At 32.1% G+C, this 24498-nt stretch overlaps 1 protein-coding gene across 1 annotated transcript in view; it reads left to right on the top strand.

Moving 5' to 3' along the window:
- The window catches only part of FSTL5 (follistatin like 5), a 268181-nt gene that overhangs the window by 127085 nt on the left and 116598 nt on the right, over positions 1-24498 (top strand). Inside the window, exon 6 of the mRNA XM_025385806.1 lies at positions 21865-21891. Coding sequence (XP_025241591.1) covers positions 21865-21891 — 27 coding nt within the window. The remainder of the gene's footprint in view (positions 1-21864; positions 21892-24498) is intronic.

Below are 24498 nucleotides of genomic sequence, written 5' to 3'. Positions count from 1 at the left end.
CTGAAATCTTTAACCCATCTTGAGTTAATTTGTGTGTACCGTAAGAGGTAGCGGTACAGTTTCATTCTTCTGCATGTGGCTAGCCAGTTATCCCAGGACCATTTATTGAATAGGGAGTCCCTTCCCTGTTGCTTTTTTTTGGTCTATTTTGTCAAAGATAAGATGGTTGTAAGTGTATGGGTTTATTTCTGGGGTGTCTGTTTCATTCCATTGCTCTTTGTGTCTGTTTTTATACCAGTACCATGCTGTTATGGTTACTGTCTCCCTGCAGTATATTATGATGCCTATGGATTTGTCCTTTTTCCTTAGGATTCTTTGGCTACTCATGCTCTCTTTTGGTTCCAAATGAATTTGAGGATAGATTTTTCTAATACTGTGAGATATGACATTGGTATCTTTGTAGAGACATATTTTAATCTGTAAATTGCTTTGGATAGCATGGCCATTTTAGCAATATTGATTCTTCCAGTACATGAGTATGCAATACTTTTCCGTTCATTTGTGTCATCTCTGATTTCTTTCAGCAGTGCTTTGTAGTTATCCTTTTAGAGATCTTTCACATCATTGGTTAAATAAATTCCTAGGTATTACATACATTTTTAGCTATTATAAATGGAATTGTGTTTTCAATTTGGTATCAACTACAATGGTATTGGTATATAGAAATGTTGCTAGTTTTTGTACATTGATTTTGTATCCTGAAACTTTACTGAATTTGTCAGTTCCATGAAGCTTTTTGCAACATCATTAGGGTTTTTTTTTTAATGTATAGGATCATATTCCCAGCAAAGAGAGATACTTTGACTTCTTCTTTTCCTATTTGGATGTCTTTTATTTCTTTCTCTTGCCTGATTGCTCTGGGTAGGACTTCCAGTACTATGTTGAATAGAAGTAGTGAGAGTGGGCATTCTTTTCTTGTTCCAGTTCTCAAGAGAAATGCTTCCAGCTTTTGTCCATTCAGTATGATGCTGGCTGTGGGTCTGTCATAAGGTGGTTCTTATTATTTTAAGGTATGTTCCTTTGATGCCTATTCTGTTGAGGTTTTACCCTGAATGAATATTGGATTTTATCAAAGGCTTTTCCTGCATCTATTGAGAGATCATATGATCTTTGTTTTTAATTCTATTTATGTGGTGAATTGCATTTGTTGATTTGCATGTGTTGAACCACCCTTGAATTCAAGAATAAAGCTTACTTGATCATGATGAATTAACTTTTTGAGGTTCTACTGGATTCAGTTTGTTAGTACTTTATTGATGATTTTTGCATCTGTGTACATCAGAGATATCCTGAAGTTTTCTTTTTTGTTGTTTTTCTTATGTCTCTGTGAGATTTTGGTATCAGGATGATGGTGCCTTCATAGAATCAGTTAGAGAGAAGGCCCTTCTCCTACTGAATAGTTTCAGTAGGATTGGTATCAGTGCTTTTTTATGTCTGGTAGACTTCGGCTATTCATCCTTCTAGTCCAGGGCTCTTTTTGGTCAGTACATTTAGTATTATTTACTTACTCAGTTTCCAAACTTATTGGTCTGGTCAGGTTTTCACTTTCCTTCTTGTTCAATCTTGAAGGGTTATGTGTTTCCAGGAATTCATACATTTTGTCTCGATTTTGTAATTAATGTGCATAGAGGTGTTCATAACAGTCTCTGAGGATCTTTTGTACTTCTGAGGGATCATTTGTAATGTTATCTTTGGCTTTTCTGATTGCACTCACTTGGATCTTCTCTTTTTCTTTTCCTTCATTAATCTAGCTATTGGTCAATCTTTTTTATTCTTTTAAAAAACAAACTCTTCCTTTCATTAATCTTTTGTAAGGACTTTTGGTTCTCAATTTTGTTCAGTAGTTCTCTCATTCTAGTTATTTTCTTCTACTAGCTTTGGAATTGGATCGCTCTTTTTTTTTTTCTGGTTCCTCTAGGTCTGATGTTGGATTGCTAACTCGAGGTCTTTCTAACCTCTTGATGCAGTTGTTTACCACTACATACTTTTCTCTTAGCACTGCTTAAGCAGCATCCCGAAGATTTTAAGTTGTGTTTCTATTTTCATTAATTTCAAAGATTTTTTTATTTCTGCCTTATTTTATTGTTCACTCAAGAGTTACTCAGAAGCAAGTTTTTTAATTTCTCTGTATTTGTGTTGTTTTGAGAGATCTCCTTGGTATTGATTTCTATCTTCTTTGCAATGTGGTTTGAGAGAGTGCTTGATATTATTTTGATTTTTTTTGAATTTATTAAGACTTGTGTTACAGCAAAGCATGTGGTCAATCCATGTGCAAATGAGAAGAATGTATATTCTGTGGTGATTTGGTGGAGTATTCTGTAGCTGTTTATTAGGACCCGTTGGTCAGTTGTCAATTTTAAGTCCATAATTTCTTTTTCAGTTTTCTGCTGCAGTGATCTGTCTAATGTTGTCAGTGGGGTGTTGAAGTCCCCCCACTATTATTGTGTGTCTGGAAAGATATTTTCAAAAATGCCAAAAGAACCAATCAAAGACCCATTAGTAATAAATATACTCTTCTTATTTGCACATATTAGGAAATTATTGACTTGTATAAATCTACCAAAAATAATTTTGGAGATTGTTTTCAGTAGTGATAGGATACAATTTTTAAATGAAAAAGCAAATTGTTGTAACAGAAGAGTATAAATTTTTTTTTTGCAAAATTGGGTTGGAATCACGCAACACCTCTCTGATGTGGGGGTACTGCATGACTCTCTAAGCTTTAGTTTTCTTATCTCTAGTATGAAATAAATACTAATACATCAAGAGATTTCTGTTTAGATATTATATATAAGGCACTTGTCATAGTGTGAGACATAAAGTAGCTCTTCCTCTGACTCACATTTGTTTTCTAAAAATAATTTCTTGCTGCTAAAAACATTGACAAAAATCTATTCCTCAAAAGCCTAGAAAACCCAATGATTGCTAGAAATCAGAGTTTTATAATAATGCATATAAATATTGATAACATAGCTATAGGTAGACATGAGTAAGTAGGGGCATCTATTTTTATGCATTCAAATATGAAATATTATCTCTTAACATTTAACAAATGGACTCCACTGATTGAATATACATTTTATTATTAGTGTAGATATTAAGATACTTTAAATAAATTTCAAAATCTTTTTCTAGAGTTCACTTTTGTCACAATCAAAGCAGAAGCTACACTTTAGTCCCCTTTACATTGAGTCAATTTAGACTTCTATTATATATTAGAGAATTACTCTGTAATGCACTTTTCCTCTGTTTTTGAAAGATGCAGAGGAGAGAGGTATTGAATCCCATGTAGACAGCAACAAAAATGGGGAAAGATTTGTAACTTTGGGGGCAAATGACACAACAAAGACTTACTTTGTTTGGATACAGCTTCGGAGTAATCATCCAGCTATTTTTTTCATAATAGAGAGCTCAGAGTAGTATGAATCACATTTTTTCCTACACTACATTTGCCAGAAATATGATACTATTGAGAGAACAATTCATGCAAAGCATCATATGGCTAAGGAGTTTGTGTTTTGCTTCTACCCTAATCTTTGAAGTGGGAAACTGTGATTTACAGTGTCTAACTTTGTCAACAAATATCAATGGAAGTTTTCTCATGTGAGAAAGTGAACTACAAAAAAATATGTGCTTCAAAATAATATACTCTACAGTTACATTAGGGATAGGTTTTCATAACTAAGATTTAATAGAGTGATATACAGGGAGAATTTAAATGCAAAGAACAGTAGAAGTGGACCATAGGGGATTGTGTGGTTGCTCACAACAGGGAGTAAGAGAAGATATAAATTATGTAAAGGGATTTAGATAATGGTAACACATTATTTATTCAAAAACGTCTTGTACATAGCATAAGCACTTGACACATTTTCATTCCCAAGGGAAGTCAATTCCCAGGTAATAATGATTCATCCTCAATATGAAGGTAAATAAAAAGTGGTGTGAACATAAGCTTCTATAGAAAGCTTTTAAGCTACTGGCTGCATTAAGTGCTAAGAACCGACTGACTCATACCTTGCTATGATTTTAGTAAGGAATATAACTAATCCAGCTGTTTGAGAGTATCAGAGTATATCTAAATATACTATAATATAATTTTATAGTCTAAATATAATAAATGTATTATAAGGCTAGATACACCGTTTTTAAATTATTGTCACAAGCAATTGGAAATATTACCTTATTGTAATAATTCTTACTTTAGAATTAGCTCCAATAAATTAACATTAGTTGGCTGTATGTCTAAAAAATTAATATTTTGATAGTTCATAATTTATTATAAAATACAACAATTTGAAGATTTTTTAAAAACACGTTTCAAATGGCTAAAGTCTACAAGATTATTTGAATAAATAAATTATTTAAACAATATTTATGTATGTTAATAATTATTATTAAAATGAAATAAGCATAATTGCTAATACTAAGATTTAGCAATATTGTAAAATCCAGCCATTTGTTTCCTACTATCTTGAAAAGAAAATTTGAAAAACATATGAATGGTTATGAGGTATCTTCCTATTTCAGAAGTAGAAAAAAGGGTCTTAAAATAGATTAAAATGTGGTCTTTTTACCTATAAAGATAGCATGAATATGACTATCATAAACTTTAGAAATAGAATAGATTCTGATAAGATAAACAAATTAATTAATCTCTTTAGTCTTCATTTACTTTCTATTTCTATAGAATGGGGAAATACTTCGAAAGGCAGGTTGCATGGATTTAATGAGACCACTTATGTAGGATCTTATTAATCTCTACCGAGGCTAGGAAGATAATATAAACAGTTGAATAATATAGTGTATAAAGAACTATAAATGAAGCCAAATGCAAAAGTCATCAATTAGTAATTATTTCTAGACTCAACCAATATTAGGTGCAGCAGTCATCAGATTAATAATTGTTTTGTTTTGTTTTTACACTCAATAACTGTGAGATAGGTAGAATAATAACAGACACCAAAAATCCATAAAGATAAAGTGCAGATTTCACAGCCTGATAGGATTTTATCCTGATAGACATGAGCTAAGAGCTAGAGTCAAATAGAACCAAATAAAAACAAATATTTATGGAAAAAATAAATCAATGTTTAAAAATATTAGTTTTCATATATTTTATTAAATATAATTCAATAGAGGATATATACTAATTATAATTTAAATCAGAAATTAATAATTTGTATTTCTTTTTGAAAAGCCCCAAATTACTTGTTTAATATTTGATATAGACATTTATGTAGCAATAAGGTTATTATGAAATAAAATGTCTTAAGATGAAGAGTCATCTCGAGGTTAACCATGCTTGATAAGCATTTACTATTTTATAAGCTTTAATTATTTATAATAAATTCCAATATTCATGCGTCTCAATTTGGTCAATGTCATTGTCACACCCTGTGAGGTAACTTGTTCTGTAAATCTTTTCATCTTTTGACCCAGAACATACTGAAAATACTTGTCTTGTGATTTCTGTATCTGAAGACTATATTTTTAAAATAATACCCTTCAACGTCATAAAATAGATCTGTTTCTAACATGTCGCCACTTTTTGCACAAAAGCAGAGCTTTATTATCTAACAAGATGCTATGTGATCTGAATGTCACTAAATTGACAGGTTTTCAGCAGCCATAAACTATTGAGCATCTTTATTGTCTATACAACAAGATAAGAAGTAATGCTTTCTTATTTTGATCTATTGCCTAAATTTTCTCCGCAAGGCATTATATACCTTTAATGGACCTCCTATCTCATATTACACAATGCCAGTGTGACTAATTTATTTTAGGATAAGTTGACAATGGTGATGAAATTTTATTTATATAACTTTAGGCATGTGGACTGAATACACTTACATATAGCGACAGTGCTGAGTATACAATCTCTAGGAAACTTAAAAATATTTACATACTAGCGTTGTATTGCTTGTGTTCAGGAGAAAATGTTAGGACTCTCTTTGAGGTTTTATAATTCCAAAGGTTTCAAACCTTGTTAATTCTTTAACAAATAACTGTGTTCTTAAGTTTAACAAAAGTAGAATTATCATTGCTTTATGATTCTCTTAGTGTTCTCTGTTATAGGAATTCGGTCAGATAATGGCATAAATGTTCAAAGAGTTAACGAAACAAATATATCTTTGAAATGCCCAGACTCTGGGGTAAGGGGGTGAAGTGAGGTGTTTTCTCAAAGTTTTGTGAAGTCTAATTTATGCCATATATTTTTATTAACTGTGTGCCAACAGCCCAGATTATACAACTGTGTTTCCTTTGTCCTGTTTACCCAAATACCTGAATTCTGATAAAGGCTGACTGTGTCTGAATGAGTCGGATAGAGTAAGTCAGACAGTTTGATTCTTGTTCTTCCTCCTTATTTGCTTTATATCCCAACTATATGTGCATTTTATATTTATGTTAAATATGAAATGTTGTTAAATAGGAAATGTCTTTAAAGATACTTTTCTATCTCATGCAGTAAAATGGTAGGCCCATTTGAATATCTTTCCCCTAAATTAATGTACTGTCTGTTTAATACATATGGTCATACTCAACTCTGGTATAAAGAATAATACCTTTGGAAACATTCTACAGTAGTGAAATTTTAATAGAATCAGATTATTAATGAATAAAATATTTCTACTTTTATCTCAAACATGCCCTAACAGGTTAAAATGTGTTTGTAAATATAATTTCTTACCATAAAGTCAGGATTCTGTGTGTGTATAATATACATAGTTCAGCCATTATCGTGCAAGTTATAATTATACTAATATTAATGTCAAAATGTAATTTCAGAGTTATGTTTCACAATGCAAAAGAAAACACCAGAGGACCCTGTATGATTAAGAAGTTATAATCCTAAAAATTTGCCTAAAGTTATTGTCAACACAAATAACTGACAGAAACTCATTATCATAAATAAATAAAGTCAACCCCCCAAAAACTAGCCTATAAGTTTAAGAAGGCATTTCAAAGACAAGGAAAAATGAAGTATCACTACGAATTATGTAAAGATGCTAATCCTCGTTAATTATGAAGAAAACATACCTTAAAATAATAGAGAAATATCTAAAATACTAGAGAATGCTATTTCACATCCACTATAATACCAAAAGTTAAAAAGTTGCATATTACCAAGACTTGGTGAGATATGAAAACATAGGAATTGTCCTACATTGCCAGCAGTAGTATTCGTTTTACCGCCCTTTGGAAAGCATTTTGGCATTATCCATTAGAGTTAATTTTGCCTTTGCCTTGAGAGCCGGCAATCTCACACATTAGAGTCACATTATATTCCCATACATACAGAAACTGTTTAGGAAGAACCTCCCATGGATTGAATATTTTGCTGTATATTTTTTTGTATTTGAATTGAATATTTGTATTGAACCAAACTGATTTAATTTCATGCATACACTTCGAAATGGCTATAATTATTTGACTTCTGTAATTCAAATGTGTGTAAAGCTAGTTACCTTACAAAGTAAGTGAATACCAAGGGAGTATTACCCTTGACTTAACTATTTCTTAATTGTACATTAGAAGAGAGTAATTTACATCGTTTGGAAGGTGACTAAGAGCTTTTATGGTTAGGAGAATAAAAATTCTGCAGAGAACAATGGGTTTGTTCATTTATGCTTTCACCTTTTCAGTATTTCTTGAGGAACAAAGAAACAGGTGGCTAGCATGTGGTCAACACTGAATACATCAATTCTCTATTTTCAGAAAGTCTTGAAGTCCTTCTTTCAGAAAGGAAGTTGAGTGCAGGTAGGAATGAAGGGCAACAATAATACATAGTAGAATAAAATAATTGCTGTTATATGCACATAAGGGAAGCGAGATGAGACTGCAGACACAGAAACAAGTAGTCTCTATTGAGGTAATGAACATTGAGCTGATCTTTGATGGTTGTAGTGACACTTCCATAGCTGGAGATTTAAGAGAATATCGAGCCTAGGAAAGATCCAGGACATTTTTTTTTTTTTCTTTTTTTGAGACAGAGTCTCGTTCTGTTGCCCAGGCTAGAGTGCAGTGGCATGATCTCGGCTTACGGCAACCTGCCCCTTCCAAGTTCAAGCGATTCTCCTGCCTCAGCCTCCCTAGTAGCTGGTATTACAGGCGTCTGCCTGCCACCACCTCCGGCTAATTTTTGTATTTTTGGCAAAGACGGAGTTTCACCATGTTAGCTAGGATGGTCTCGATCTCCTGACCTCATGATCCACCCATCTTGGCCTCCCAAAGTGCTAGGATTACAGGTTTGAGCCACCACGTCCAGGCCAGGAAATATTAATACATGATGGGTTTGGTTAACTTTGTGTAACATATGATTATAAAAATATTTACAATACTAGACAAGAATGTATTATGATGTACAATCTGATTAAGAAAGACATTGAAGTGTATGAACGGAAAAAAGCCAAATTAGAAAACATATACAAGCTATATTTCTCTGTCAATGAAAAGAGTCAAACTCTGTAAAATATCTGTAGAGATTTATTCTGATCTAAATATGAGTGACCATGGCCATGACACAGCCCTCAGGAGGTCAAGAGAACATGTTCCCCGGGTGATCAGGGTACAGCTAGGTTTTATACATTCTGGGGAGGCATGAGACATCAATCAAACACGTTCAAGAAATACATTGATTTGCTCTAGAAAGGCAGGACAATCCAAAGTCAGAGTGAGGGGGGTGGGCTACCAGGCTATATAGGTAAATTTAAACATTTTCTGGTTGTTGGTTGAGTTTGTCTAAAGACCTGGGATCAATAGAAAGGACTGTCTTGGTTGCGATAAGATGTTTTAGAGACCAAAGTTTTACTATGCAGATGAAGCTTTTAGCTAACAAGCTTCAGAAAGAATAGGATGTAAAATTTTTCTTACTAGACTTAAAGTCTGTGTTGACATTAATGTCAGAGGGTTATAATGAGGCATGTTCCATCCCCACCTCCCATCATGCCCTGAAACAGCCTCTCAGGTTAAATTTTAAGAGTCCTGGCTGAGGAGGAAGTCCATTCAGATGGTTGGGGACCGTCGAATTTTATTTTCGGTTTACCCTTCAAAGGTAAAAGTTATTTTCTACATATTCATTATTTAGTTTTTATCCTGGAGATACCACAATAAGCATTTTTATGCTGGATTTTATTTTTTACATATAGTAGGCATTTGAGTATTTTATTTATTACCAAGGTAGGTTTAATTCAAATTTCAATTCCCAGCAAAGTTTATAAGACAAATTGTCTTGTAGTTTACTATTTAATCTTAAGGGGAAATATGTATTGTGGAAACTCATTACACCATGCTGCTGGAATTCAGTTAATATGGGTTTTCAATTATCTTCCTTTATCCATCTGTTGAATATTATTTTGCACAATAGAATTTCCTAAAAGATAGTGTTACCTGGCTTATCAGCCTATGTGAACTTCCAGGAATAAAAGCAGTGCATTCACAAAATCTTATTTTTCATAGTATATGATTATATCAAAATAAAGACTAAATTATGCCTTAGGCCTCTTATGCCTATTAAATTATAAGCATTAAATTGGAGCAAAACTGACACTGGAAAGAACTTATTATAATAGATAGAAGATAATCTGCTGTCCGTTTTTCATGCCTTTGTGGTTCACTGAGCATCCTTTCCTTCCTGCCTATATATACATAAGATTGGTACAGGTTTGGCCAGAAAGACAATTTTGGCTACAGAGCCTAACCCGAAAATATTTCGTATAGTACTTAAAAAAAGTAGATGTTCTGCTTGTCAATTTACTTTTAGAACATTATTATCTTACTATACCGTGTTTGATTACTCTCTTATACTTTTTAACACGTGCTTGCTTTATTTTGCTTTTGTATATTAAGCTATTTTAGAAATTAACTTGATTAGAGACATTTATACAAGTGAAATTTTAGTAGATCCAATGTTCTAAAATACTTGGCAATGTCTAGCACAAAATGAGGGCTCCATAAATGTTTCTTCTAGTTGTCATTATTGTTATTATTCCAGGTCGATGATTATTAGCTTTAAAATTTTCTCAAGTGTATTAAATAGTGGATAAAACATATTCAAATGGGTAAAAATAATAGCACAATATTCTAGATATAGGACTATTTTAGAAAACATAATAAATGAGATATTTTATGTTTGTATTTAATGTAAAAATATGTTAAACTTCAAATATTTTAGGAATCATTTATACTTTTATTAGCACTATGACAACCAACTGCTTGACTGTTTATTCTTGTATCTAGGTATTATTTTACAATGTCACATTCACATGAAACATTTCATCCTCAAGTTTGAAAGATTCTCCAAGAGCCTAATATCTATAGTTTTTTTAAATCTGATAATTTTTCTTTGCTGTTTGTCTTGTATAGTAAGTGTGGGAAAGATATGTTTCAAGGAAATGTTAGTAAAAAAAATTATATATATACACAATATATAATTAGTTATATATATAAGCAAAATATATTTTTATTAGTAAAATATATATTTTATTAGTAAATATATATACTTAATCAACATTACATAATACAGGAGGAAAAGCCTTTTTATATCCTATTATCAAAGTCTTTCTTGACCACATTTTATTTTCAAGAGTGAGCAGTAATTAAAGTTTACATGTGTGTGGAGTCTCTGTGATATCAGAAGGTGTCAGCTGGAAATGCTCTCACATTTCAGTGCCTACGTTCATTCTTATCACAGCCACAGTTGGCTACACTGCTGCTACTTGGCCTAATTTTCTTGCTATCTCTGTCATTTCTCTGCTGAGCATCTTTGACCCCATTCTCTTTTTCTCTGTGCCAATAACTGCAGCTGCTATCTGTTGCTTGTTCTGCCCTTGTTTCAGTGTTGACAATGGAAGGAAGAATAGCTGGCATCGCTCTGTCTTATTAATATAGTAACCTTATTGTATGGGAGTGGAGACTGAAATGAAGGGGAGAGAGAGGGAAGGTAGGACTAGGGGAGAACAAGCATATTTGTCATATTCCAGTATGTGTTTCTCCATTGTAACAATTTGAGTTAGTGAGACAGCCCTTAGTAGGAGCAATAATGTTTCAAACAAAGAAGACAAGAAATGATAAAATAATGTTGGCAGTACCTCCAAATTCATAACCTGTTTTTCTTTGACCAGGCTTAGATATTGATGTTACTTTTCTATGCTTTAATTTTTCCTTCTAAACTAAAGAGAAAAATTGTGATTCTCAAACTGGTTTACAGGCACTTAGGAATATGAAGAAGACTTAAGGCTTGTGACAGAATAGAGATTTCAAATCAGGTAGCATTATGACCAGAGGATTTAATGTATTAATATTAGTGTAAGATGCATGTGAGTAATTACAGGAAAAAAAAACACTGTGGATGACTCGAGACATTTTTATAATTTCAATATTTTCATCTCTCTTTAAAAATATTGAACTGATTTGTAATATTCAAATCACCATGAGTTTCACTTAATTCATCTAGCAAGATAGGTAAATTATACTAACTACAAGCCTATCCACCAAACTTTTTAGGAGAACAGATACTGTAAGTGGTAACACTGAAGAGTTGGGATCAAAACATCTAGAGCTTAGTATGTAATTTTAAGCAGAAGCTGCCATTCCCTCCCTACTAGTGCAAGTAAAACAAGGAGACTAATTTTTTTTGAGTAAGTGCTACTTTCAAAATTGAATCACAGAGAAGGAAAAAATATCCAAGGATAAAAGATTTAGAGACACCCCAGGCTGAAGATGAGTTGGCCAGTGCCAAATACTCTAATTCAACAGGATGACTTAACAAATAAATAAAATAGCAAATTAATTCTACAATTAATCCATCTTCTTGGGATCACCAGGATACATTTTAATTCAAGATCTTAAATTCTGCCATGTTTAAACTTTGTTTATGAAAGAAATTATTGTTTTGTAATTCTTCAATTTTTGATATCAAAATTCTTACTGCATAACACAGATGTCTGGGTTCTCTATCACAAACTTGTTCAAGAACTAAGATATATTTTAAGTACTTTAAAGAAAACTTCAGTTCTAGGTTAGTTTTTCCTTTGTTCCAAGCACATAGAATTAGTTGGTATGGTAGAGTATAGGATGTCTTTACTCCTCTATGTCTTCAAAGATAAGCCAATTTAGTTGAATTATGAACTATGTATTTACCCAGAATACCTACATAGCAGCATACACAATATCTTTGATGTTTTTTGTTATAATTTATAATTTCCCTCACAAAATATCTAGCAATTTTTCTTAATAAATACTGTTTTAAAGTAGTCAATTTCCTTCAAATATGGGCTATTTTATTGTATATTATAAATACAATTATATTTATATGTTAACCTTATATATATTATATATTTCAAATGCACTTAAATAAATATTAAACAGTGAGGAGCTCAGAATATGTAGTAGGAATACAATTATTTGAAATAATGTCCTTAAAAAAAATTTTGGTATATTACAGCAACTTTAAAGAAAGCTTTAAACCTTTACCATCTTAATTTTTTTCTTGAGCATATGCTAATTAATATCTAAGTAGCTTTCTACTTCTCTAATGATTATGTTCTCTGCAATGATAAGGAGAGTTCTCATATAGCCCTAACTAAAGGTTAAGGTGTACTTTTTTTGCAATGTTTTATTTTGGATACTTTTCTATTAATTTAGTTTTATATGTATGATCATCTTGAGTTCCACCTAGGATATATATGGCTGCATAACCAACATCTATTGAACAACTGATTATGTGCCAGGCACTTAATATATATTATAATCATTTCATTTTTAAATTGTCTTATCCCTAGGGTATATTTTCTAAATGAAGAAGTTAAACCAAAAACAGAAGTTATTTTACTTTGCTTGCCACATACTTAAAATAATACAGTATAAGTGAGTCAGAAGGCAACATTTCTTCCCTATTTATCTGCAGCTAATTACCCACTATTCTTTTATTACGTCACTGTTTATCATTTATTATGTAAAAAAAAACCACACACATTTGTGTGAATAATTATCAAAATCAAGTCACTTTCTGAGAGTGGTAGGCTTAGTATGTATATATAATGAGAAGTTTAGGTGTTGCCAATCTGGCTAGGAGGATGTTAGCTAGAAAAGTTGTTTGGAAGGTTATGTTTTCTTATTAGCAATTTCTTACTCTAAGACTATGGTGTCCAAGATTAACTAGTTACCATCATCTCCTGCAATACACACCCTTGCAATGTCTTCCCACATTGAAACAGTAAATGTCTCTATCATACATAAAGCAGGATGGAGGTGAAGGTGACTTTCTTCTGACACCAGGTCATAAAGGGCATGATGGCTTCTGCCTCGATTTTTTGGATCACACATTCTGGGAGAAACCCAGTGACAGAATGTGAGGACACTTAAGCAGCCTTGGGCAGAAGCCCAGGGAATAAAAAACTGAGGCCTCCTGCTAACCACCAGCACCAAATTGCCAGTCATATAAATGAGCCCCTTAAGAAGTGGATCTTCCAGCCGAAGACAAGCCTTCAGATGAATGTAACCTCATGAAATACACTGAGAAAGAACCCTCCCAGCCAAGCTATATTCGCGAAGACCATAAAGGTTTATTGTTGTTTTCAGCCACTAAGTTTGAGACAATTTGTTACATACTATGACGTAACCACTGCATACTTTGTTTGCTTGGTTTGTCATCGGAAGGAAGGAAAGATGAATGTTGTTTTTATTTGTTTATTTCTGTGGTGGCTTTAGTCTTTTGACTTAACAACAATTCTTACCTTGTCGTGGATTCAATGAGACTAATTTGATTGTCAGGAGTAGACTTATATTGTTTGATTAAGTAATGGATTATTTGAAAACTGAGGTGAACTTGAAACTGGCAATGTGAAGCAGTCAGAGATGCATCCACATTCAGAACATGGAAACCTGCATTCCATAGACAGCTTCTGACATTTCTTGCCTCTCTCCTGGGTTGCGTGGACTCTTCTTCCATGTCACACCTTCTTGAGTCACAAGTTATCATAGTCCTGACTATACCACGCTATCGTGCCTGTTGCTATGCATTCTTAATGCTCCTGTTCCCTCTGATCTCTGCTTTTCAGGTGTCATTTCTTGATTCCAGTTACCTCCCAAAAGAATCTGATTATCGCATCTCATCACTTTTTCAAAACTAAAGCCACAGTTTTCTGGCTAATTTCTGTATTGCATGCCCTAATGTAAGCCAGGCACTACAGCCTAATCAGCTTATGTTAAGACATTAGGTTAAAACCCTGTGTGGTCACAGGGGGAAACCATCTTCAATTAATTTCCAAAGAATGACAGGTTCATTTGAAAGTGGCTTTGAATTTGGCATATGGCAGGCAATGTACTTGACATATCAAATGTTGTTTCTAGCCTAAAAATAGCATAGTTTAAATGTCTTAGTTCATTCTCCATATGTATATTCAAAGAAATTTCAACTACCATAGCACTATCCATACGTTTTTTACAGATTACACTTTATCCACATTTTTCTTTTAAGGTTGCCCTTTTTTATTTGCCTGCTGAAATTAAGTCAGTTTCTTAAATCCAAAAAGAAAGCAGTCAATAAAACGTCTACTTTAAATGTTATCATTATATAAATTCACTTTATCAAAAAATGATTTGCAATGGTGAAAACCTGAAACTTTCAGACAAGGAGAAGCACAAGCAAAAAATATATATATATATTTAATATAAAATTCAGACAATTTACACATGAATAGCCAAGAAAAGTAGCTCTGCATAGTACAGCATGCTGTTATATAGGTAACTACCTTATTGCTGTTGCTTATATAGCATCATTCAGCTCTCCACATACATTTCTTTACAGTGAAAGCATATTTAATATGAGATCTATCACTTTGAAAATAAGTGTAAGATTCTAACATAGAAAATAAGGCAATTTGCTGAAAAGCACTAATAAAGATTTCAGTCACTCCTGTCAGCCGCCTATTCCACTGAGCCACATTTTCATTATAAGGTGTATATTATCTTCAAAAAAAACTTTACATTTCAGTTATGTAGTGAATACATATTAAATTAAGTGGTTTATAACTTTGACGGTTTTATTGTTCAATTATGAATAAAAGATACCAAAGCAGATAATTTTTATTGCATACTGAGTACGTTAGTTGTTTCACAGAGCTCCATGTGTGAAAGGAAAAGTTATTTAGTCCAAAGTCTTGGTCCAGACAAACTAACTATAGTGTGAAAACTAAGCTGGGTCGGCCAGGCATGGTAGCTCATGCCTGTAATCCCAACAATTTGGGAAGCTGAGGCAGGCAGATTACCTGAGGTCAAGAGTTTGAGACCAGTCTGGTCAACATGGTGAAGCCCCATCTCTATGAAAAATATAAAAATTAGCCAGGTGTGGTGGCACACACCTGTAATCCCAGCTACTCAAGAGGCTGAGGCACAAGAATCGCTTGAACCTGGAAAGTGGAGGTTGCATTGAGCAGAGATCACGCCACTATACTCCAGCCTGGGCAACAGAGCGTGGGCCTTAAAAGGTGACTGGAGAGAAAACTAGGTGGAGATTTCTGGTAAGGATATCCCTTAAAATAAAGAGATTCAAAAAGTCTTGATGTTTGGAATGTGAATTGAAGATGACAAGGACATATCATGGAAGCCCCTATGTGCTATACTAAGGACATTGAGGAAAAAAACAAGTGTAAGAGTGTGTGTGTGTGTGTGTGTATGTATGTATATATTTACATATAATAAATTCACTATATATATATACTTAGTGTGTGTATATATAATTTATTATATATAAATTATAATTTATTATAATTAAATATATTTTTATATGTGTAAATATATCTAATAAATTACATATAAATTCACTATACATATATACTTAGTGTGTGTATAAATACACACACATACTAAGGACATTGATAAAAAATATGTAAATACATATATTTACATATAATAAATTAACACACATATATATATCACAGTAGTGGCATATTTAAGCCTGAATTTATTATATGTAGGTGTTTCTATTGTCTGAAGGATAAATTAATGTGGTGAAACAAAGCCATTCCAATATATAAGCAACTGTTAAAAATGTAAAATGTATATGGCAATACTCTAATAGAAAACAAGGAGCTGAGGACATAAGCAGAAGGTAAAAGTTTTCTCCAAATATTTCCAAATATATTCAATATCACTGATAACCAACTAATATATATTTACAAATGTAATATATAATACATTATTATTTTAATTTATATATATATTACATATATATATTCACATTTAGTTAACTTGTTCACACGGTCATGCACACACACACATGCATACAATAATAGTTCACCTGAAGTGTTTGAAATGAATAATTTCACAGATCACTAGTGATGCTGGTGACAATCTTTTGGAAATCAACCTGGCGTATATCAAATGTTTTAAAGGTTCTCATACTGCTTGCAGGGACATGTACTACTGGTAATAACTACTTAGCGGGATGGTCATCACAGTGATCACATACACACACAAACACACATACACATACACCTGTATGACTGATAAATGTCAATGATATTTATTGAGCTTCTATTACTTATGCTAGCCTCTGATATTGGTACTAGGTTAGAATTAATGAAGAAGTAAATCATAATATTTTTAAAAAGCAGAAATTCATGTGATGAAACTATTTAAACCATGTATAAAGGCTGGATTAGGTATGTTATAACAAATGAATAAAAGGCATGAAAAATTATATTTATATATCATATATTTATATATTTTATCAGCTACATTTCCATATATGTAGGTATTTATATGAAAATCAGAAAAATAATGAAAAGACATGAAAAAATGCATTATATGCTTGTAATCCAAGCACTCTGGGCGACCAAGGTGGGTGGATCACCTCAGGTCAGGAGTTTGAGACCAGCCTGAACAACATGGTGAAATCCCGTCTCTACTAAAAATACAAAAAAAAAAAAAAAAAAAAAAAAAAGCTGGATGTGGTGGCAGGAGCCTGTAATCCCAGCTATTCGAGAGGCTGAGGTAGGAGAATCTCTTGAACCCAGTGCATGGAGATGGCAGTGAGCTGAGATCTCGCCATTCCACTCTAGCCTGGGCAACAAACAACCAACTCCCAAACTAACAAAGAAACAAACAGAGAATGTATTATTATACCAGGGCAATTAAATTTGAGGTTTTTTTTTAATTTAATACACGTTCTAACTCTGTATATAAAATGGAATATGTTTTAAAAAGACAATAACAATATGTATGATTTTTAAGTTAACTAATTGCAGAATACATTTTATCTACACAGTATTTGTTGCCTTCATCTAGGAATAGTTTATATTCCCATCTAGCTTATTTTTAGTGGCTGTTACATTTAATTTGCTACAATTTCTATATTCTAGTAAACCATCAATATATTATGCTTTTAAGCTATTGTAAACAAAATTTTATTTTGCGTCTTATTCTTACAGAAGAAAAATATAGAAATTGGATATTTATCTTGTATCTTGCTAAATAATAGATCTTATGAACTTCATTTGTACTTTTACTTTAATCTTTTGTGACTCATTTTGACTTCAAATTTTGATTGTCTTCTATTTATACTATTTATACAATTTATATTTGTTTCTTAGATTAATTGCTCAACTCATGAAAAATTCATTTCAAATAATCATAATTCAATATTTTGATTCTCCATTTAGTAATTTATCTATTTAAAAAAATTCACTTTTATAGATTTAGGGAGTACAAGTGCAGTTTTGTTACATGGATTTATTGCCTAGTGGTGACGTCTAGACTTTTAGTGTAACTATCACCTGAATAGTAAACATTGTACCCAATATGTCACCTTTTATTCCTCGCCCACTTCCAACCCTACCACTAATGTCTATTATTTCTTTTTTATGTCCATGTGTACCCATTTTCTAGCTCTCACTTGTAAGTGAGAATATTCAATATTTGAATTTCTATTTCTGGGTTATTTTGTTTAGGATACTGGCCTGTGGTTCCATCCATGTTACTGCAAAAGACAAGATTTCATTTCCTTTTATGACTGAGTAGTATTCCGTGTGTGTGTGTGAGTGTGTGTGTGTGTGTAATACGTTCTTTATCCAATCATCCATTGATGATCACTTATTTATTATTCTGGCATATGTTAGTTTTTTATTAATTTATTTATTAATTTAAATTCATTATTTAAATTAATGAAAAAACTCTATTCTTAGTTTATTAGTTTACTACGAGAATTTATATTATACTTAGTAATATGCTATGTATTTTATCAGATTGCATTTTTATTTGGTTAAATTATATTGACAGTCCTTAACTGACAAACTAATATGATGTATTAAATTAATTTCTTTTTGTTAAAATTTTAAGTTCAGGGGTACATATTCAGATTTGTTACACAGGTAAATGTGTGTCATGGGGGTTTGTTGTACAGATTACTTCATCATCCAAGTATTCATCTAGTGCCCATGAGTTACTTTTCTTTATATGCTCCCTCCTCCTATCCACCATACTCCAATAGGCCTCAGTGTGTTCTCTTTTATGTTTCCATGTCTTCTCACCATTTAACTCCCACTTATAAGTGAGAACACGTGGTATTTCTTTTTCTGTTCCTGCATTAGTTTGCTAAGGATAATGGCCTCTAGCTCCATTCAAGTTCCTGCAAAGGACATGATTCCATTATTTTTGATGGCTGCATAGTATTCCATGGTATACATATTCCATATTTTCTTTACCCAATCTACCATTGATGGGCATTTAGGTTGATTCCATATCTTTGCTATTGCGAATAGTGCTGCAATGAATATATGTGTGCATGTGTCTTTATAATGGAATGATTTATATACATTTATATACATTTGGGTATATACTCAGTAATGGGATTGCTGTGTCAAACAATTTTTTTTTAAGGTCTTTGAGGAATCACCCTGGTATTAAGCCAAGTACCCATTAGTTATTTTTCCTGACCCTCTCCCTACTCCCCCCGACCCATCAAAAGGCCCTCTTTCTCCTCCTCCTCCTCTTCCTGTCTCTCTCTCTCTGTCTGTCTGTCTTGTTTGGTCAGTAGTGCTTCAGTTCAGTCCATGCATTATCCTTTTTCTAACACTGTTTGGGCCCACATGGTTAATTTTCTTTTTTTTTTTGTTATGTTTTATATAAATTGTGGTTATATTTGGTTTTTAAAAATATTCAATTTATTGATGAATTTTGTGGGTTTGAAGATTTGCATATTTGCATGTTTACTTTGTTGTCTGAAAATGCAGAAACAATCTCTGCTTATTGGAACATATTTGCAGAGTAGAACCAGGCTTTTTGTTTTGTAGTTTCCTTTGTGGCCACCCTTGTAGATCTGTCAATAAAATTGGCAAATGCTTTCTGTTTGTGTAGTAAAACAATCATTGTAAATACCGTAATTCAATGTTGATAATTGTATTGTTGAAACTTTGTCTTTATTTTTCTTCATTTTTCAAATACTGAGAGTGATATGTTAAAGAAACAGACCATGATTGTGGATTTATTTATTTTACATCCAACCTTAACAGTTTCTGCCTCCTATTTTAATACTATGTTTCAGCTTATGTAATTTGAAATTCAGTATGTAGTGACTTGAATTTTATCTTATCTGATATTAGTATTACAAAGTCTGTACTTTTTGGTATTTATTCCTAAATGACTGCCAATCTTAAAAATGTCTCTGTCCTTAGTTCTAATGTCCTTACTCCTTTAAAATAACGGTGCTTTGATATGCCACTAGAATTTTTCACATGCTTTTTTCCTATCTGGAAATTGAATCATACCTTCCACTTAGTTTACTCTTACTTACTTCACCTTGATCATAATTAGAGAAGTTCGCCCTGTTTAACAATGTCTAATCCACCCAACAAATGCATTCACATTACTATGTTTTTCTCTTCTGTAACACACTAAATTCATAACTTTGAATTTTTTTCTGTCATCATTTGATTACTTTTTGTCTGCCCAATTAGAATATAGACTCTATGGGCCAGAGATTGCCTGTTCTAACCTGTGTATGGTAGTGCTGAATACATCTAACACATGCTAGGTACTCAATTGGTACTAAGTGAGTGGAGGGAGATATAAGGAAATACATGCTTTGTTGTTTTTTTATAGGCCAGAGAAAGAAGTATAAGGCTAATCATAGTTCAACCTTTCCTAAAACTACAAAAAAGTCAATTTCTTTTGCATTGTGTGTGCAGACTTACTTGATGTTATCATGAATAAATTATCCAGCTTTATCTTTTTAAACCAATCTTACACGCCAAATATACCAAATTACTTGACACATTCACTCAATATGTTCTGATGTTTCTGGTTGATATACCTTGAACATATTTTCTTTTTGTCATGTGTGGAATAACCTCTCTAGCCCCCTACACTACACAGCACTCTTGAAAGCTTTGGTAATATTACATTTCTTGTGCATCAGCATCTCAATGAAGCTGTCCCTCCAGTATCCAACCTCTTTTCATAGATGATCATTCTGTCTTGTCCACATTTGCTGAATTTGAAATTTGCTTCTTCCCCCTCATTTATTACATGTTTGTTTCTATTTGTTTTCATGGTTCTCTTTCCTCCTGTGTCTATAACCTCTCCTTGAGAATAGGATTTGTCCTTTTGTCATTTTATAACATATTTAGTTGACAAAGATTGAATATGTTTAAGATGAAAAGATGATGTATATATTATGTAATGATTATCACAATTAACACATCCATCACCACCCACATTGTACGTTACATGTTCAGAACTTATTCATCTCATAATTGAAAGTTATACTTTTTCTTATTTGTTCAAAGTGCACTGCAGGCATAAGAACAACAGCACAAAATGTGCTACAGGAATGCACACATCATGTATTTAAGTTTGGATAAATGTCATTAAGGAATTAAAAAACTAAAAATTGTAAATGTTTACCATTGATAATTAATGTTTTAAAGAAATATAGCAGATGCTAAAAACTGCATGACTCGGGCCTTAAGCCTAAGTGAGGAGTGCTAGACTTCATTCTTGGCTCTGAAACATACACATGTGGGTTCAGTTGAAAAAAAAATTCATTAAGTTTTAATATGGTCAAAATGCTGGAAGTAATTGCTGTGTATGAGATTTTCTATTAGTTACACTTTTATGATTTTGCTTTAAGAACTTATAGTGTTATTGTAATTTTGAATTATTAAAGAGGCAGGCATTTCCTTCAGAATAATTTCAATTGGATTTTTTTTCTTAATTTCTATCTTAATATATTAGCTCTTTACTGATTAAGTCACTATATAATATTTTTAAAACCTGTTGTTCAAGGACAATTCAGTATGTACTGAAAGAAGCAAAGCATACTTAGATCTATTTCTGTCTGTTTTAAAACAGTAAAAATATATACTCCTTAAAAATAGTCCAATTTGGGGTTCAAGATCTTGGATTTACAAGAACTCTTCTTGTTCAGGAGTATTTCATATTATGTAAAAATATTATATATTGTGATTATTGCAAAATTTAAGAGTATAACTTTTTCTATTAGTAGCTTAAACTGTCAGCCTAATAGTTTTAACTACCAAAACTTGCTCTAAAAATATATTTCAATTAAACTAACTTAAGCTTCCTGTTTTTTTAATGCAGAGTAAAATGTTCTTTGTTTATTAACAAAATCTGTATTCCAAATAAGAATTGTCTATATCAAAAAATGTACAAAGCATTATTAGTTAATTCCAACATGCTATTGTTTTGTTAATTTAAAGTAGCTCACTGAATTAACTTCACTATGTTTATATACACATTCTATCACAGATACTTTGACCTCTTTGATAATATTTATATTACTATATAGCAAAAGCTCTCTTTACTCATTTTTCTTTTTCTTTTTCTTTCAACATGCTGCAGTAGCTAACATATTATGGAGAGAAGAAGGTACTAAGTTAAATTATTTTTACATTGTGACAATTTTGCTTGATTATTATTAGATTTGTTGATTATCTTTTCTATCATTAATTACCTTTTTTATTTTGATTCAATATTTCAGTTGATGGTATTTCAATATTCTTGTGTAAGCCTGCTACCATTACACATTTATCACTCCTCATCAGCTTGATTAATTACTGATACATAACCAGAAAGTTTCATTGTGATATATTGAAATGCTTTAAGAGTATAAAATTACATCAAATAAATAAAAACAATCTCAGTTAAATATAATTTACATAATAAACTCTGATTAACTTACAGTAAGAATATTTATAAAAACTGTGCCTTATCAAGGGAATATAATAAATTATATTAAAATCTGGGTTACATTTGAAGGGCCTGGATTCAAATGTAGTCTTTCAAGTTTACAAACAATAGGGAAAGTTACCCTGCACAATCTTCTTATCACAAAAAGGAGTATAGTAGTTGTTAATACTCAGTAGGGTTGTTATCAGTTCTTTAGTTATTATCAGCACTCGATAAACAGTATCCATTTTCATATATTATTGCAATTGTTATTGGTTTTCTTCATCTAGTCACAAAGGCTGGGAAGAATGCGTTTGCCCAGGTACTTAAATAGTCCATCAATTGTGGTTAAATGAAATTAAGAGAAAAATGTCTAAAAGTCATCATTACACTCCTGGTGAGCAATGGCCAAAAATTGTCTTCACAACCCACCTTAGACAAAATTTCTCTTCCCTGATTATAGCTTCCTGTAGGAACCCAAGTCACTGTACCCTGTGAAAGCCAGTCTCAAAGCCTCAAGTAATTCTGGAATTTAGCCATCTCAATTCTGTACTCAAGGATGAAGCAGTCCACTTATTTTCTTTTTTCTCTCTTAGAACTTGTTGCTCCTTAAATATTTTGCATGAGCTCCATTAAAACTTGGGTTTATTAGAGAAGTTCCAGTGTAACTATACCCTCCATTTTTATTCCACTTCAAATATTTCACCTTTAAATATAATAATTCAGTCGTTAATGAAAGTAGTCTTGACGTATCAGTACTTACTTATTTATATATTTATTTATTTGAGATGGAGTTTCACTCTTGTTGCCCAGGCTGGAGTTCAATGGTGCGATCCCGGCTCACCGCAACCTCCGCCTCCAGGGTTCAAGAAGTTCTCCTGCCTTAGCCTCCCGAGTAGCTGGGGTTACAGGGCCCGCCACCATGCCTGGCTAATTTTTGTGTTTTTAGTAGAGACAGGGTTTCACCATGTTGACAAGGCTGGTCACGAACTCCTGACCTCAGGTGATCTGCCCTCCTCAGCCTCCCAAAGTGCTGGGATTACAAGCGTGATAATATCTATTAAACACATTTAATTATATTGTCTTCCCTCTGGGCAAGAGTTCTCTGAGCATTTTAAAAATTGATTTTATTTTATCATTGTAATGGAAGGAATAACACCTAACGAGTCAGAGACCAAATACTACAGATCTGGCTCTGATGGTAAATTGCTGGGAAAATTTGGATGAGTTATTTTACCTTGCTGAGTCAGATGCTTCCAATACAATATTTGAAATAGAGTTGGCACTCACCTCACAAATCTGTGCTATGTAAATCAATTTAAAGTATATGGAACAACTTTTTCTTAGGTATTAACTTCGATAACCACAATGAACATTATTAGTTTGTAGTAATTTTTAATACATAATAACAACACTCCAGGCCACCCTCAAAAGTATAGAATAGAAGCTTCCAAATTAATTAAAATCATGATGAAATTCATTATATAAAACCACATTATTTTCTCTTTAAAAAGGTATTCTATTAGGTTTTGGCAATTTATACCCTCAGTAATTATTCTCCATCAAGAATAATGTTCTTATGAGTCACTGTTTCATTTGACACATAAAATGTGCTTGACAAAAATAGATATATGGTATATTTTACAGATACTTGAAGTCACATAAAACAAGTGTGTGTCTTTGGGTAAATTATTAAAGTCTTTTTTTGTATATACAGTTATCATAAGAGTACTTGTTTCTTGTAATAGGAAGCATTTTAAAAATAGATCAAAGAAGACAGCATATTTGATTTTGATTCCTAGACATCTGTAAGTTATTTTATAATGCCGCAATTATTGTCAAGGCATTACAATAAAAATGATTGCATGTACTAATAGTAATAATGGTGACCAGAGAAAATAGACTGGCTTGAGGAATCATGGAACCCCATCATTGGGTATAAGTATCTCATACAAATAATTAAAATCATAGGTAACTAAATTTTCTAAGAAAATTCTCTCCATTTTTATAATTTAGAATAAAACAAATATGAACTACATATTTCTGAGATACACTTTTATTTTCATTCTAGCAGTGTTTTATATTTATATATTTACCTCTTTATCATAGCCAAGAAAAACCTATCTCAGAGAGAACAAATTATAGAACCTTAGAATGTAAGTCGTTTGAGGCCAATAATGGAAAGAGTTGAAATGATCGTTTCTCCCATAATGCCATTTAACTCATCTATAAATGGTAAACCTATGTTATTTTTACATTAATAATTATAAAATTATTTTTTAAAACATGAGCATCAGAATCTAGTGA

Source organism: Theropithecus gelada, chromosome 5 (assembly GCF_003255815.1).
Source record: "Theropithecus gelada isolate Dixy chromosome 5, Tgel_1.0, whole genome shotgun sequence".
Classification (NCBI taxonomy): domain Eukaryota; kingdom Metazoa; phylum Chordata; class Mammalia; order Primates; family Cercopithecidae; genus Theropithecus; species Theropithecus gelada.
The sequence above is the reverse complement of the archived record's forward strand: the minus strand, read 5'-3'. Positions and strand labels throughout refer to the sequence as shown.